The 18,660-nt window shown below is 38.9% G+C and overlaps 1 protein-coding gene across 1 annotated transcript; it reads left to right on the top strand.

The window, feature by feature from the left end:
* Positions 1 to 16,390: 16,390 nt before the first annotated feature.
* Positions 16,391 to 17,377, top strand: b3galt1b (UDP-Gal:betaGlcNAc beta 1,3-galactosyltransferase, polypeptide 1b). The gene has a single exon (XM_041056518.1). The coding sequence runs from the start codon at positions 16,391 to 16,393 to the stop codon at positions 17,375 to 17,377; it is 987 nt and encodes a 328-aa protein (XP_040912452.1).
* The last annotated feature ends 1,283 nt before the right edge of the window (positions 17,378 to 18,660 follow it).

The raw sequence follows: 18,660 nt of genomic DNA, 5'->3' as shown, positions 1-18,660 counted from the left end.
GCAATACATGTCCATATTCATTCATTCAGGGTTGTATTTCTAAGGCTTTGTTTGGGAGGTTTTGAGCTCAGGGACAGTCTGTATCAACAATAAAGTTCATTTAGCCATTGACTGTATTACATCTTCTTCTAAGGACATATTTCATCTCAGTCAGACACAGACAGCCTCATACCTAAAATTCATTTTGAGGATATAGTCCTCAAAAATAAAAACCTATAATGCTTAAATAAATATTTTTCTTTCACTGTGTCCTGTTTGGCTCAATATGTCTATGGCAAACTATTCAGAAAGGACACCACACTTGATATTGAGAATGTGCAGATATATTTGCTTTCTAGGCTCTGACCTTCTCACTCCCCACAAGAATACCTCAAACTCTGCAGAAAAACATTGCTAAATCCAATACACAACATACTATAACTGTTTACTGTCTGCAGTGACCCAGTTGGAGGCCCATCTAAAACAACAACAAACTTGAGTAATGCAGCTTTTGACTACTAGCATGCATGAAGCGCATGCATTTAAAGCATCACAATACACAGACCCATCGACAAAAGAAACATAAGCTCCACCACGACAATAAATTCACAATAACAATGCCGTTTAACTATGTTCAGAATTCCATTCGGCTGAAATTATCAGCCAGCAGAGGGCAAGGCGTCAGAGATCAGCTTCAGTGCAATAAAACAGCCAGCAGCACTGACAGTATTAAATCTTATTGATTTTTGTGTTTCTGTTGCCAAGAACACAAACACTAACTGAGCCAAGACAACACTTTTAACTAACCAATAATACTTAACTTTGTGAAGTTGTGTCAAGTCACTGGCTGCTGGCAGGACAGAAATATTTTTGCTTTTGGCTTCGTGTGCATATTTGAGGCTGGCAGCTGACATGACAAGAGGGCATGTTGTTTCCCCCACAGAACCAACCTGAGGTGACATGATTTGGCTGACGAGCAGCAGCTAGTCTGGGGAAGCTACTTTAAAATTGTTGCCAGGGCTGGCAACTTTTGAGTTCAGCTCGGAGTGAGATTTGTTCCGGAGAGGGGCTATGGGGTGGGGGGGCATCAAAAAAAGAAAATGTTCACTTCTAGCATCACAAGAAGTGAACATCCCGTAACAGACAGCTCGAATTTATTTATCAAGTACAAGCAAAATTGATTCAGAACTGTGATGCAGTACCAGTCAAAAAATCTGGAAATAATTGAGAATGTGTTTTTGGTTGGTAAAGTTTTTTTTTTTTTTTTTTTTTTTAATCAAAGTGAATATTCTATAATATTATATAAAATGAAATCATTTGAGTTTCACTGTCCTTGACAACTGTGGATTGTTTCTTAAGAACACAGCAATTAGCAGCCAATGTTAACTACTAGGCATGTCCAGATGTTTGACTGGTACAGCATGTTTTATCATTTGGTGCATTATCATCACCTTCAGTACATGATAATTTGATATAATGGATCTTTATCTCTCCTACCTTGCTTCACTCATACTCAGCAGACTGGTTGTTTGACCACAAAAAAAGAACTTACATTGCAACGATTTGTTGTTGCAGGCACTGCTGTTCCTTCACTTAATAATCACACATTTTACATCTGAGAAAGCCAAGAACAAAAGGTTACCATGAGAAAAGGCATATGTGCGTGTACTTAGTGGAGAAAATAAAACACAAAACTGGTAGCATTGCTATTCCAAGCTAAAACTGGGCAGAGCATTGATAGTTTAAATACACTGCCTTGTTGCAAAGGGTTACTTCACTGCAGTGTGTCGAGTTTTGTCATATGCAAGTGTAAAAGCTCACTTGCGTATTCTACCTCGAGTATCTCAGAGGCCTCACTCATTTCAAAGATTACAAATTGATTGTGCTTTGTTGTAATCTTTCACAAAGTTGTTTCTTATAGTGGAGTAACAATTTGTTTGAATGATCACCACCCTCTTCAACCAAGAAAGTTCTAGTATGAAGGACACATTTTTCTAACTATACTTGTGACAAATTGATTCCTCCTTAAGGAGTGAGAAGCAAAATTCCTGAGAAAGAGGCAAACATGTTGTTTTTATCTTTCATATTGGGCCTTGTGCATTGCACTCAAGCCTCTGTTTCACACAGTGCAGAGAACTGCTCCAAAATTTGCTCATTTCTGTTACGAACATTGAGCCGCCTCAAGGTAACATTATACCACAGATTCATTTTACAATAGCAGTTTGACACATTGATTAAACGTGTTACAATTGCACAGAGTTGTTAAAGTCGTTTTGTATGTCATTTAACAGCCTCAGTCCTTGCTGGATTACACGAAACTCATCTGTTAAATCATTAATTCTGTTGAGCTTTACATAAATTCACCAAAATTTTAAATATATCTAGAGAACTCCCTAGATATTAAAGTTCGCAGACAAGGTGCCTCCTGTATAAAACATCCATGACTAATTTGGCTGTTTGCCAAACACTGAAAGACCTTGTTTTCCTACCTCACAAGATGTTGTTTATTTTGTGATTTTGTAGAAAACATTACAAATTATAGATTCGTCACCCAGTGTCACACAAAGAGCACCTCACATAAACAGTCTGTGTACTCTGTGTTGTTTGTTAGTGCTGGAGTTGGTTGATCCTCTCTGACTCGAGAGGTGACGGTGTAGAAAGTGACGTCACAGTTGAGTTACACCTTTCTTAAAACCCTGACATGTGTCTGCTGTAAAATGTGTGATTGCTGCACTGCCCTTGTAGTGTAGTTCTGCCTTTGCAGGTCACCCCAGCCCTAATTAACTGTCATTCAATGTTTCTCAAGAACCACACATCCAAAAACCCTCTTAGATGACACTGCGCTTCCTTGGGTCCTCAACAATACACATGCAATACACATGCGGTAGTGGGGAACGTTAAAGGACAGACGGACAGAAAGACAGGCAGACAGAGATTCCTCCATTTATATTCAGATTCACCATTTGGGAAGACCTTGGCTTCCACACCCTTTGCCCCATCCTTTGATGCCAGACATGCAGTGACGGCCACCATAGTAGTGACCTATAATTTATCTCTCTCCCATCTAGCCTTCATTATTCCTGCCGCTGCTACTGCATCCTGCTTCATCCTGTTCTGAAATGTTGCAAAATGAAACTCAGAGGGCAACATGAAACCCCTGTCTGTTTTTTTTACTGCATGGTGTGTTAATTCTGGTGCAAGTAAAAATGTATGGCTTCAGACGTAATTTCAAAACATCATTAAGAGATTACTGGCTTTAGGTTGTTTGATACGTTCTCTGCGTGTTAAAATCAGGTTGTTAAGGGGATCTCTGCAAACAGCTGCTCAGATAGTGAAGCAGCCCTCCCATTTTCTCTACATTTCATATTTCATTCCCTTTTTATGGCGCAGACCAACAGAAAATCATCTTTACTTTCTCATTCAATCCCGTTTTGACATTTTCATTTTGCATGTAATCCATCTCACATCTTCGTTGCAGATGATTTTTGTGCAAAAGGAACATTTTAAGATGGCAAAGTGACAGCGGGTGATATGGCTTCATGCAATAAAAAGACACGTTTTTTTGCTTTTAATCATGAGTAATTCACAAGCTCATTGAGCTCCTTAGAGTCTCCCACACATCAAAGCTGCAATAGACATCCTGCAGATTACTGAAGGGTACTTTGCATTTCAGTCTGTATTCGGGACTCACTATTTCCTACATTGCTCACTACTCCTGAGGAGAGGCATGATGAGGAAAAACACCTTCAAATAGGTCAGCAGAGAGACCAATCAGCCGCATCACCATCTGTCCCTCTAATGACTACCTGGCTGCTCTGCGATGTGACACGGTTGGCTGGAGAGGCTCCATAGCAAACATCCTCTCATTAAGTCTCAGCATTTCTTCCCAACTCTGCACAACGGATGACATGTGATCAGGCCTATTTCTTTTTGAACAAACAAAAAAAAAAATACTCCTATCGTGCCCCTTCATCAGCGGGGAAGAAGGAGGTAATGATTTTTCAGTATGTATACGGTAAAAAGTGAACATCGTCTCCCTTTGTTCTCAATTTGCTTGATAAAATTGGAAATACATTCCTGCACCATAGTTTCATAACCCTCATCTGAATGTGTTTGCAGAAACAGAGTAATGATCTACTACAGAATTTTTATAATCCTGCTTTTTGGCTCAGTGGCTTATGATATACTTGTTGTTGTATTACTGTTACTCTAAGTAAAACACTAGTTAACAGCTTCTCCAAATAGTCCTTTGACACTTTATAGCTATATTTAACACTTTACAACTATATTTTAGACTCTGTTTTACTATTTGGACTAATATACTGTTCTGTAGTTGAAAATGTATCAGGTATACCAAGCTAAAACTAATGCGGTCTAAAACACCAGTGCTGCAATAAATCTTCTTAAGGTTTATAATTCTCTGTTTTTGTTTTAGAGAGGTGTTTATTCAACCGCTTAGTCATTTTGGAGATTAAAGTTTGAGGTGCTTTTGAATTGTACTGTGTCGTACCGGTTGGCGTTTCTAATATTTAGACTGCCCTCATTGATAAAAATGGGATGGACATGGCATTAGAAACAGCTTTTAGTATAATGGTCAAACACAAAAGACAAATTTCCTCTCAAGGCTTGCCAGAATTGCCATGGCAACACACTTTAACACTCTATAATGTAGCTGTAAGCAGATCTGAGCGATTATGAATGTATTTGTCAACAGTTATTATAACTCGAGTTCGCCTATAAACAGATAATGAGTGTCTTCATAGGAGTTTTGACTGCTGACAGATACTGTACATTAACTCTTGAAAAGTCCTCATATCTATTTACAACTACACCATCGTGTGTTCTCAGCGATTTATTAAATGTTTATGTGCTGCCTATGAATGTGCTAATTAGGGCGGGCTTACCATAAAGTGTTACCTTTAATTAAATGTATCCATGTTAGTCCCAGAGAAACAGTGAGGATGCAAATTTCAGTCAAGATACGTGGTACTGAGGAGAAACACATTCCCAGCAGCCACCAGACCACCAGTTGTGCTGACTAGCAGGGAGGTGGAGGATAACTATGCTGGTCCTGTCAGCACGAACACCTTCAGTGAGAAACACAACCTCACATGGTGTTATAAAGACACATACTGCAGAACGCTACAGAATCATTACAGTTCATACAAACAATTAAATTTAAACTGTGACTGTTTAACTACTAATGCAGTTAACTGCATAGCTCATAGCCTTAGCTATGTATCAGAATATTAGATACACTTTAGAGGCAAAACTCTTGCCCAGTAAGTCCTATTTTACCTCAGCTGCATGACTGATGGTGTGTGACTGACTGGCGCTGTTGGTGTCAGTGCTAACAGGCTACAGAATGGATGGTTAGTAGAACTGTCAGTCTTTAAAAGGAAGAAAACAACTTACCTAAAACAGGTTTTTGTTCATTTTATATTCTAGCATGTAAACAATACTTTTTTTTTGTTTCCACAGCAGAAAAGTATGAGTGAATAATTTTGCTGTTGATGGAGAATATGTCAGAGCTTAGCTGAGCCTGATGATGTCTGGGAGCCGATGTGCCAGGGCCGATGCCCGGATAGCCCCAATCCAATTTAGCTTTTGGCTGTGTGCTAATGCCAAAAACCCAGAGCACTCTCTGTAACACTGAGCACATCATTCAAAGTTGTGCTTGCTTGACATTTGAGAGCAGATTCTTACATGTGCGAGTTGGCATTTTGTGTAAGATAATCTTCTGCATAATAACTTCTAGCCAGGAGCTCCAAAAATCCTTGCCTGTGTCATTGTTTTCATTATTTCAAGCACATACTTAAATTTTCAGCATGTCATGTTTGGCATAAAATACGACGACTGCAAAACACATTTATATAAGCCTTGCTCTCTACTTTGCTGTAAGTACTCTACGGTATGTTGTGGATTTAAAGGATAAGGCCGCCATTATGGTATTTTCTTATTGTCAACAAATCTTCTGACTAAATCAAAACCAATAACGGGAATTGATTTCCTAAAATACCAGAGCACTGTATCTTTTAATGAATGTTATTTAAACTGGGTTAAATAGTACATTTGTTGGGAACTATTTTCACCTGCGGATTAATATACAGTTGATGTTGTAGTTGATATATTTGGCATCAGGATGTTATAACAGGGGAGTGAAATGTTCATAGTCATGCACTGCTACTGTTTGGCTCATTGATGTGTTCTTGATCATTTTTGGGCAACAATGGAGGTCTATGTCACAGAGGAGCAAGCTATATCAGGCTTTGGCTACACAAAGAACAATAGTTAATAAATTCAGTCCGCTGTGGTATTTGGGATGATAATGGAAAATAGAATATTGCCACCTTATCATTTAATTGGTCAAATACTAAAACTGCTCAGCATTTATCTGGTAGATGGTAAATGGGAATTACAGGATAGATGGAGAAAATACACTTGCCGTCCCCAACCTTAAGAACAAACCCTAAGACTTCCCCTGTAATATACTACCAGTAGTTTAAAACTGGTAGTGTGGTAATAAAGCAATAAGTGTTTAGGATGTGAAAGAAAATCTAATCTTAAAGCCATCTACAAAAGCATCTATACTTGTTTGTTTAGGACTGAGATATTTGGCTGCTCTGGAACAGACCATTCACTAAAGTACAGTCTTCATCATTCATACTCTGTCATATGCATCACGCACAGTAAAGAGTCAGAGCTGTAAACGCCTGCCTTGGTTTATACACTCACATTCAGTTCATCAAGTGTTCATTTAATCCTGGAGTTGGTTTGCATTCAGGCCCGTAAATCTGTTGTATATGCTGACCTTCCATCTGTTTGGCAGTATCTCCTCTAGCACTGTCAGCCTTACATGTCTGTTGTCAGTTACTTCATGGAATAAGATTTTATGGGATCATTTGCAAAGAAAATATGGGAGAATACAAAACTGTAATCACAACTGAACATTTTTATCAATATTTGAAAAATAAAAGTATTCAGAGTGTTGACATTACAGTTTAAGATGAGATGACATGCTGTTCTGTAGGACAGACAGCCACCGGGGTTGAGAGGAATCAGAGGGTCGGAGCGTGATTGCTGTTCTGTGCAGTGTCGCATCCTGTTTAATTTAGTGTCTCGGCCTCGGTAATGAGGGTCCTTCACATCATATTACTGAGGACAAGACACAGAAACACACAGGACAGGATTCGATCTACAGGACACAGGATAAATGGAGACACAGTAGCAACCAGCCCAATGGTTGTATTTTCTTCTGTAGAAGCGAGTCACTTCTGTTTTCCACAGCATTCCCCAAAGATTATCTTCATACAAAGTACAACAAAGGAAATGCTTCAATTTCTAGTTGACTTATTGAATTTATCCTGTACCCTGTAACTTCACTATCTTAAACAGCAACTTAAATGACTGTAAATAAGCTACTTTTTATCACAATTTTAATGATGCACTAGCAAATATACTGCATACTGGAGGATAAGATACCCTATGAAAAAAAAGGCTGTATGTCCATTTTTCAAGCAAAGTAATGGCGGTTGCTTTTTCCGTGAGACACTTTCAAGTTTATCCTCTGATCCAAACAGGAAATGGCCACTGCAGGAATTTTTAAGTGGAAAATCAGGCTCCTCACTCATTTCTGTGAGGAAAACAGCAAGAGTTCATGAAATGAGAGGCTGAGGCATTGTTCAAAAATTTTCAGGCATAGTAGTAAAAGGGAAGAGTGAAGGCAAAACTCAGACCAAATTTATGCAAATTTCAAACTGTCCAATCTTAGTGAAAAGAAACATTTTAAAATTCAAGGAGCAACACAAGCTACTGTCACTTGCTAAAAGTAAATAATAATATTTCAGTATTTTCTTCTCACATACGCAGTGGTCTCTCACTGCAAAATGGTTTCACAAGATATCCCTTCACCACAGACCTATAAATATATAAATATATGAAAGTATAATGACAATTAATCACTCTCTCTATTTTTCTTTGAGTGACTGAAGAACAGACTAGAGGCTTATACGTTATTGATCTGTTCAGCCCCTTAACTACACTGTGACACAGTGCAGTCTCATCTCATCATTCATGTTTTTCTACCAGTAAACAAATCAGTACAGTCATTACTAGTACCATCAGATCAACAACTACATTACATGCACTACATTTATTTACTATGCAACTACAGATTCATTTCAAGTTACCGGACATCATAGTTTTTCAATTAGCAGCCTGTGGACAGATTCTCTGCTGTTTTCAGTTGTACAGAGAAACGTAGGCACTAACATTTCTAGTTGACCGAGCGGTTGATCTGATTGATGCAGGGCAGTGGATTTCATTCATGTGCAGTTCCGTGAGGATTTCCAAACCGAAGCATTTTAATTAACTGTATCATGATTATGTATGGTATTTCTATTGAATCAGCTGTGTGTAATAAATTGCGTAATCCATTTTCATACTTTCCAATGTGTCATAAATTGAAAAATGAGTTCTAGTTGTTAGCTCATTTTGTCACTAGGCAGACGGTTGCTGTGTAATGAAGAAAAAGCTTCATTTTATTCCACACATTTCCTGACATCTTTTACAGCACCTCTATCCAGTGCTGTGGCATTAAATCATTAAATGTCCGTAACAGTGACCCATCTCTGGGATACTAAGACAAAATTTAAAAGTAACTCTCTGCACGTCATCATTGTTTACACTTTTCAAAAGGAACTCATCAAAAATTGAGGAGTTTTTTTTTTTTTTGAACTTCATGTCCTATACTGCCATCAAGGTGAGCATTTTTTATTCTGTGTGCAGCAGGAAACACCAGGTGTCTTTGGGGAAGGGGGGAAGAAAAGAGGGCACTGGGCAGCATCTGTTGAGGTATAAAGAATGCTGCCATCATTCCAGCAGGGCGCCAGATTCCTGTTTGTCTGCAGCTCTGCTTTGAAAACATCCAACTCACCCTGCTTCATCACAGATATTTTTCAGCAACACCTGATGGCAGAAAGGTGCGACCAGTCCCCACGGTAACCAGTGAGTCAGGATCTTTGACTCCAATTTTTAATCCCTCTTCTAGTTCGTCTGTCTTGGTTATTACTCCTCCGGCACTGGCCGCCTGCCTGCCTGTCATCTCCCACTGAAACCTGCGAATGAATCTTATTGTTTCAGACACAGCTAATGATTTATTTACAGACTGTGTTGTGCCCAGGCTCGAAATTAGCAACAGTTTTACCAGCTAGTGTCTGAAGGTTGGATCCCTTCGAAACTCCATGTTCTACTTGTTAATAAGTACAGTAGAGTCCCACAGGAGTGGAGGTTGCCTGAGGACAATATCATGCTAATGAACAATTAAATATATTGGAATTATGAACCAAGTCTTATTCAAAATACAGAGTAACAAGCACGTAGCACGCTTATGGGAGAATATTCCAACCCTGCCTACAAATAATTACATTTATATAGTCCTAATTTGTTTTTCTGTTTTGTTTTTCCAGCTTCAGAATTAAAAATCATAAGTCAGGGACATTATGAACATAGATTAAATAAATTATAATTCATTAAACAAATAACAAAGAGTTGACAAAACATCAAATTGGCTTCACAGTGTCCTCCAGAAGAGACTGTTAGAGGATAGTTTTCCACATCAGTTGAGGCATATTGTTGTTCTTGTTTATGACCGTGACATTTCCCTAGCAGACAGATTTTATACAGTTCTGTGTAAAATCTAAAGCTTGGCACAGTTGCCAGGACTTGTTACAGTTGCTAAGCTATGACTGGACAATTGCTGGTTTAGTAAAGAGTCATTTCTTTCTATTTCTTTTTATTTATTTAAATTTTTTTTTTTTTTTTAACATTTTACTGCAGCTTCAGTCAGTGAGAAAATCAATTAGTAAATTAAAATTTGCCATGCACTGCCCCCACACCTCTGTATATGGAAATTAATTGCCATTACTTTATGATTTAAAGTATAATTGTGTCTGTGATAATCAAACCTGAATGACCATTCACCAACAGCTTACTTTACACTTTAGTTCCTTAATTCAGCGTACATATGCATGTTAAGCAAAAGCTTATATGATTATAAAAGCCAGTCGTCCACCCAAGCATATCTGTCTTTTAGAGTATCAGCATTTGTTAATTTTCCTTAAGACGTGACAATGCTCAGTGGATTTCTCTTCTCTCCCTATAGAATAAAGTAACAGTGATCCCAGTTTTATGTTTTTTAATCCATCAAAAGTTTCCATTCAGCCTAATGTAGCTTCACTCATTTAATTGCCTGTATAGATTTTCCCCCAGTGTTTGGCTTGCTATAATAGCAGAACACAATTTAGATCAAGCCCTAAGCATAAAATATGTAAATGACAGTATTCCCCTAATGTTTCAGTTTCAAGCAGTAAAAAAGACAGGCGGAAAATGGAGACTCTGATTCTTTTCATCTGGTTTCAGATCTCATCTCAGAGGCAAGGACACAGCGACGCAGAACATTATTAAACTGTCAATTCTGTGTGTAAGCTATATATGTAGACTTACATGTGTCTTTATCAGAACATGTTCACATATTGGCATTTCAAGGCATGCAAAAGGACTTTTCAGTGGACATTCTGCACCCAGCAGTTGAAATAAAAAATATTTGCATATTCACATATTCTGACAGTTTCAGTGAAGGAGGAGAAGCAGATGTAACTTTAAGAATTCATTGTTGAAAACCCATATCAGAAACAAATTTATATTCAAGGCACAGCATTTCTAATTATCATATAACATGCCTGAAGGGCATCTTTAATACATGAAAAATATAGTATGAAATGTATAAAGTATAAATACAAACTATGTAACAGAACAATGAAATTGTAAACATTAGGTTTAGCATAATGAAATGTTATTTGATTCATAATGAAATGTCATTTGATTCTCCTTTTAGGTCATTTTAATTTCATTTCAGCGTCTTTTATTGCAAAATGTTCTTTTTCTAAAGCCTGTTTTTATTTCACAATGACATTTTCCTAAAGACTGTTTTATGTCATTGAGCTAGTTGTCATCACAAAGGGTTTGTCTTCTTGTTGCCACAGACGAGGTAGGAGCCACTTCTGTGATTAGCTGCTGCTTCAGTCTGTATTAGTGGGCACAAAACTTTATACTTAAATGTTATTTACTTTGCTTGTATTTATGTATGTTTATTTTAAATTGAACACGTTGCGACACTATAGCAGCTTGAGGAAATAGACTTAGAGTAGCAATGAGTAATGGGCACAGCTCTGAAAAAAAAAGATAATGATATGCAGTAAATGTCTCTATAATATAATAGTATAATGCATGAAGTATCTACCATGGCCATCGTCAAAAAAGATGCCACATTGCTTAGAAGACGTGTGTTTGATGAGTTGCTGTAGTGAAGCCATCTGTGTTTCCAGAACAACAGAGCTTACCATACACAACAGTCCTCCTTCATACAGGCAGAGTGATGGAAAAGGTTTACAGGCTTGTTTGTGTTTAAAGGATCTGGCAGAACAGTTGAAAAATTGTCTTTTCAACTTGACGTTTTGTTTGATTTATGTTTTATAATCGAGTACCAGCAAAAATGGCTCATAAAATACAGAGAGGTTCAAGTAAATGTTGTGGAAAAATATCTTTGAATAGCTTTGAAAGTGTGCTCACGGTCACTCTCTTTTTCAAGGTCACTGAAATCTCAGCTATAAGCTTACAAATGTGGCTTTCAGCAACATAGTGCTGGGACAGGGAGCTCTAAGACTTTACCACTTGCTGTGCTTGAATTATCATATCATTTTTCACACACCTCTGCTCCATCAGGCCGTTCATTGTTGTGAAAAAAAACACACAGACTGTAGGCGTGTCCGATGCTTAAAATGAAACGTCTGAGGACAAGAGGCAACATAAGCAGGAATCCAACCTTCATAATGTCATCCACATACATCCTTCCATCAAAACAGCATGGTGATAGACTTCATGCAGAGTGAACATACTTTGCATTAAAATGCAAAGTATGCATTATTAAAATTGATATTGTTATCTAAAGTTCTGCCATTAGTGTGTTGTGTGATTAACAGTTTAACCAGCAAAATTCAAAGTGTGTTGTGTCAAATGAAAGGTAATCAATTTAATTATTTTGGCACAGGCTCTCCCCAATAAGCAATATGCTTTGTATAAACCAGTTAAATTCAATCTGGCAATCTATTAGTTCAGAGACGTTATTATTGGAAAAACACTTTAGAGACCTGTCAATAGATGGTCATGGGGCCATGAATCAAAACATTTTTCTTGTGTGCAGAGGAGAGCATAATAGCCCTTTTTAGAAACCAGCCCACCAAACAGTCAACCCAGAGGCTTAGAGAAAGAAATGTCATGTCTTGATGAATGGCTGTCTTTGTGCTGTGTTCCCTGTGCAAGTTTACCTCTTGCTATATAATAAATCATGATAAATTGGGTCTCTGTTGGTAGTATAGGATAATTATTTCCCTACTTCATTCCCGTCCCTGTTGTGTTTCTGTAGTGTGTTTCATGTCCTGAAGGCCCAGTGCTCAGAGGTGCGACCGTGTACATCTGTTCCTCCTTCTTACAGGCCTCTTTATATTTTACTATCCTTTCTGCCAGTCACCAGCCCAATCTGGTCACACAGAGCAGGAGATTTTATCACTGACTCTCAGTGTGACATCCAGTATTATGGAGACTGATTGGAATAATAGCTCTGCAAAGGTCTGGCAGCCTGCCTGCAGGCTCTGCTCCATGCTACAGTAATCTCAACACAAGCTAGAGCAACCACAACTTTCAGGCTTTCACACATGCAGACAACAAGAGGCCTGAACCTGAAAATTTCCAGGTGGGGGATATGACTATACAACAAAAATCACTGTTTAATATACATTTAATGGACTGTTCAGCAAAGAGGTATCTTCTGATAGATGATGTAACATATTTCAAGTTCATCATCACAACAAACTGCATTTCCCCAGCAGTGGAGAATTGTGACTGCTCCCCAACTCTTTGACTCAACATTGCCACCTTTAGAGCTAAAAACAGAGGACTCTTAAAGTTATGACTGACATGCCCCTTATTTTTAATTCCTCTTAACTCTGCCAGTTAGGAGTCACTTTTAGCCTTAGGATGTTTTGAGAATAAAACCTGAAAAACAGCACCAAGTAGCTCCCTGCTGCTACTTTGATGATAATTCCGCTTGAGCAATTACATTTAAAATTCACTCACTCATTTCACTGTTCTACAAAAAAAATAAATAAATTAACACATTTGAAACAGTTTATGCCAATGCTATTTAAAAAAAAAAAAAAATTGAATCTAAGTACAGGGGAAACGCAGCTTTTCTGTGGAAAGTCTTTACATTGTCATATGATGTATTTGATTTCAGACGTGAGAGCAGAAATGATGCCGGGTCGCTCTCAGATCAGACTACGTGCACAATCACAATGCACAACAGTAATGGCCATTATCATCACACTTTATTGATTAATCTGCTGAATACGTGAAAACACGGAGCTGTAAGTACGCCATTTCTTCAAGTCACATTTTGTCGCCATGAGTCACTGCTGTTTGTCGACAGTGGGACGACGGGAGGTTATGTAATTTATTCAACTTCAGTTTTGCTTACACGTAGAGCATCCTCAGTTCATTCATTAGACTAATTAATGATGGACATTCACAAGCAGTAAAATGCACTTTCTCCTGTATCAGTCAGAGTCAGGAACAAAGTGAGAAGCCTGTTTAATCTAGTGGTGCATATGCACACCAGAGACCCAGACCAGTTTGTTCTGAAAAGCCACTGGAGGTTATGTTTTAAAGACTGGCAGCCAAATGAACTGTCACATAAACACTGCATCAGTTCTGTCTCATAAATATTTTTGCTCCAGTCTGGAAAGTGAGATTTCAAAGTGACAATGTGGGACACAGTGACTGCTTGCTACCAGCTGGCCCTGGTTATTGTGTATTTCAACATGTGTACATGTAAATATGTACACACAGCTCATGCCTTGCTTTCACGCAGGTTTTTGTTTTCACAGTGTTATTCACCTAAAAGCAAACACGCATTGCTCGGCCTGCCCCTGTTATTCTGATATTAGGAAATATTGGCGTCTGTGTTCATCTTGCATCTGAGTAAACTGTTGTTAATAGGAACTATTGTTTGCTTCTCTAAATCCTGTGAGATCTAACAGCAATTTCACAAGAGGAGGAGAGGTCTGATATTGTGAACAAATACTCTCGACGTAAGAGTTTTGCCGAAAGGCTCCAGGGAAAAATGGTTCAGTACAAAATAAACTGAGAAGTAACACCATTTGGAAGACAGTCTCAAACTGATAATCTGCTGCCAGAAAATCTATTCTGGAGCTGCCATAAATAAACAATATAGATGTAGCTACAGTGCAAGATAAGATGGTATATCTCTCGTTGTCCGTAGGCAAGAAGTCCAGCACTAAATCGTGTGACAGATTGCGTTCTACAAAGAGAAGGGCATTGTTTTTGTCTAAGTATGTATGTGGCTTTTGTTGTTAATGTCATGTCTCTCAGGCCAACAGAGTACCTTTGTATACAAAGATAAGGCTGCAGGTAATTGCACTCTATCATTAAATGGAATTCAAATCATGTCATTACGGCTACATTTGTCTGTTCAAAGTGGATTTAGCTACTCCTCAGCTTTGAAGATGGAAATGTAGACATTTATTGTATTATGGCCATTCCCCTGTGAAGTGCGCCGTCTGATCTGCCTCCTCAGGATGAAAAGAAAAGTCGCAGAGAGCTTCAAAAGCCAGGAGACCTGATCTACATGCTAACGTATACTGTAGGTGCTCAGCCACCTGCGCGAGAGCACAAACAAATGCCATTTCAGTGTCCTGTCCATGCTGCAGAGTGACTGTTCAAAAAATAGACATGCCAAATTTCTGTCAGCTCAGTAACAAGCAGACAGCTCAGCAGTGCAGCATTGAATAAACTGGGAGAAAAAAAACACCCAGGGGAGAAGCATATCATGGCACTGTGTTCCCTTTGTGCCACAATATCACGCTGCCGCTGCCATGCAGGCTGCTGCCAACCCCACAGCTCTTTTGAGCCACAGAACAAGGGAGATTGTTTTTTTTGTTTTTTTCAAGGTTTAAAAGGGCATTTGTCTCCTCTTGTAAAATGTCAACCTGTGCACCAGGATCATGTATTGAACAGTGACAATGTTTATTTATGTACAAATCTGAGGTACTTTTACTTAACTTAGACTTAACTAAGTCTTTACAATTGGCTCCACCCTAACCAGCTACAACAGTGAAGTGTATTAGATGTAATAAACTAATAATATACAACAGAATAGCTCTCACAGGGGCCAGTTTTCACACAAAACATTCTCAAAGCAGGACTTTTATTGCTGCTTTTAGTTAAGTAAAGAGTGAATATTTCTACCAATGAAGTAAACAAAAATGTCAGAAAACATGTCACTGTGTTGTTACAGTGCTTTCTCATTTTTTATTAAAATCAGCTTCATTACGGCTCGATCATAACCATTAAATATTCTGTGCTGTTCATCATTCAATGTGAGAGCAAAACAAAAATAAAATTGACGATGTGAATAATCATATTATCACAGAATACATTTGGCCTGTTGCAAGCCAGGGATGTAACACAGTATGCAGACGATCCTCACACCACAATGTGTGTTGCCAGTGAATAATAACTAAACCGCAGCAATGAATAATATAAATGTGTCTGACAATGAATCACTTTTGCTAGACGGCTGATGGCACCACAATCTTTCCCATATGTGTTTCATCCAGTGGTAGAATTTATTACATATTGATTTCATCTGAGTCCTTTCCTTTCTTCCTCAAACTAGATTCACTGGGAGGGAACAAATTAATTTTAGAAATTGAGCTGTGATGATTTTTGACTCAAGCACCCAAATGATAAATTTGATACATCAGGTTTCTTCTGCACAGTACTTGAGGTTATTTATTGTATAAAAATAATATGATATTCAAGCAGCATTTCCTCATTTGTTTGGCTTGTTGCCGTAGCAGCTGATAGCAAAGTCTATAGAGTGGTTTTAATTTATATTTGAGTTGCCACTGTCGACTTTATTGGATTTTTTTTTTAACTGCAGTGGTTTCTCTTATGATTTGTTCAAAAATATATTTTTAGGGCCTCTCTTAAATATATATATTTTTTATACTGAACCATTCCTCTCTCTCTGTCTTTCAGATGTAAATGGCGAAGCAGCGGTGTCACCAAAAGAATCTGGACATCCATACGATTTTAAACCGCTTTGCATTAAAACGCACACAGCATCACTTCTTACTGAAGTAATCCATTACTGACAATTAATGTCAAACTGCACGCTGGTGCAGCTTAAAGCTGCCTCGCTGGGTGAAACATTGCTGATGGAAAGAAAGCCTTATAAGATCCAACTCATCAAAATACACCTAAATGCAGCATAATGCCTTCAAAAGTGTCATGTTTGTACCTGCTGACAGTGGTCTGCTGGGCGAGCGCTCTGTGGTACTTGAGCATATCTCGTCCGACTTCCACTTATGTTGGCCACATGTCTGTGTCCATACGGAAGACTGTAAAACCACCCAAAAACATCACCTTCACCAACATCCGCACCCGCCCCCTCAACCCACATGCCTTTGAATTTGTGATCAATGAGCCGAAGAAGTGCGAAAGCGTCTCTCCCTTCTTGGTCATCCTCATCAGCACCACGCACAAGGAGTTTGACGCGAGGCAAGCCATCCGGGAGACCTGGGGGGACGAGAGCACTTTCAGCGACATCCGCATCCTCACCATCTTTCTGCTGGGCAGGAACACGGACGATGTCCTGAACCAGATGGTGGAACAGGAGAGTCAGATCTTTCATGACATCGTGGTGGAGAACTTTATCGATTCCTACCACAACCTCACCCTCAAGACTATGATGGGCATGCGCTGGGTGGCTACCTTCTGCCCAAAAGCACAGTATGTCATGAAGACAGACAGTGACATCTTTGTCAACATGGACAATCTGATCTACAAGCTCCTGAAGCCCACCACCAAGCCAAGAAGAAGATATTTCACCGGCTATGTGATAAATGGTGGCCCCATTAGGGATATGCGCAGTAAGTGGTACATGCCCAGAGACTTGTATCCTGAGAATAAGTACCCACCTTTCTGCTCGGGCACCGGCTACGTGTTCTCAGCAGATGTAGCTGAGCTCATCTACAAGACTTCATTACACACAAGACTGTTGCACCTGGAGGATGTGTATGTGGGACTGTGTTTGCGTAAGCTGGGTATACACCCTTATCAGAACAGTGGTTTTAATCACTGGAAAATGGCCTACAGTCTGTGCAGGTACAGACGGGTTATCACCGTCCACCAGATCTCCCCGGAGGAGATGCACCGCATTTGGAATGACATGTCCAGCAAGAAGCACCTGAGATGTTAGGGGACATGAGGGCAACTGAACAACAACTTTTTTCTTCTTCTTTTTTTTTTCTTGCCTTTTTTCCTTTTCAAACTCATGTGAAAACACAGAGGGCTGCTGCTAGTCTCCGATTTCGTGACAGATGTTTTCATTAACATCCATCTCTGTCTATTTCGGCTGATTGCGCCTCACGATTGTTAATGAATGCATAGGGCTTGTAAAGCGCGTATTTTCATGCATAATTAAAATTTGATGTTGTTGTTGAAAGTAATTTTGTTCATGTATTCCAGGTCCAGTTTAACCACACTATTCTTTATAAGCATCAAGTCAATCAGCGTTATGCATTACATAGTGTGGCCTAATGGATAGGGACAGTGTTTTAGCTTGATGACCTTGGTTTAAGCCATAGGTGTCAAACCTGTTCCACAAAGGGCCGTGTGGCTGCAGGTTTTTGTTCCAACCAATCAAGAACACCCAGTTTGACCAATCAACTGTCTGAAGACTGAGATCAGTTGATTAAATGAGTCAAATCTGGTGTGCTGCTGCTTGGTTGGAACAAAAACCTGCAGCCACACCGGCCCTTTGTGGAACAGGTTTGACACCTCTGGTTTAAGCCATCACACTGAAAACCTTTTTCCCTGCTAAAGTGTCCTTGAGCAAGGCACTGAATCTCCGGCTCCATGGCTGCTGACTTAGCACCCTGATATTCCTGCAGGGTGCAAACTAAAAGAGAATTTCTGTGCAAGAAAAACACAGTATCAAATTAGTATATCACATCCCTACTATACATTATGTAGTATTATTTACAAATGAAAAGCGAGTTTCTGACTAATAAGAATGCAAATGTTAATCTTTTCCGACAACCAACCAGCTTGCCTGTTGAGATAAAAACTACATCTACACTCGTGCTGCTCTGCCCCTTTTTGCATCTTTCTAATGAACAAAATCAAATGCAAAGCTCAAGATGAGCTTCAGTATATTATCAATCCCCAAACGGACCAAGCTGACAGATATTTCATTTTCAATTGATATTTCTTTCTCTAGCGTTGGTAATAATGACACCATGTAGCTGAATTCAGTCACCAGATGCTTTTTAATGAATTTGCCTGATGATATTTTTGTTTACATACTGTCATAATTTCACTGCCTCCTCTCTCTGAAAAACTCAGACGTATGTTTTGGTTTTTTGAGATGCATTTTGTTACTTTGAAATTTAATACATTTACTCCAGCTGCTGCTCTTGGTTAAGTGTACTGTACATCAGCAGCTATTTCAGCTCAGCTCCTCCACACATCAAGAGAAAC

Source organism: Toxotes jaculatrix, chromosome 15 (genome assembly GCF_017976425.1).
Source record: "Toxotes jaculatrix isolate fToxJac2 chromosome 15, fToxJac2.pri, whole genome shotgun sequence".
In the NCBI taxonomy this organism is placed as follows: domain Eukaryota; kingdom Metazoa; phylum Chordata; class Actinopteri; family Toxotidae; genus Toxotes; species Toxotes jaculatrix.
Note: the sequence above shows the minus strand (reverse complement) of the source record. Positions and strands in the feature narration are given on the sequence as shown.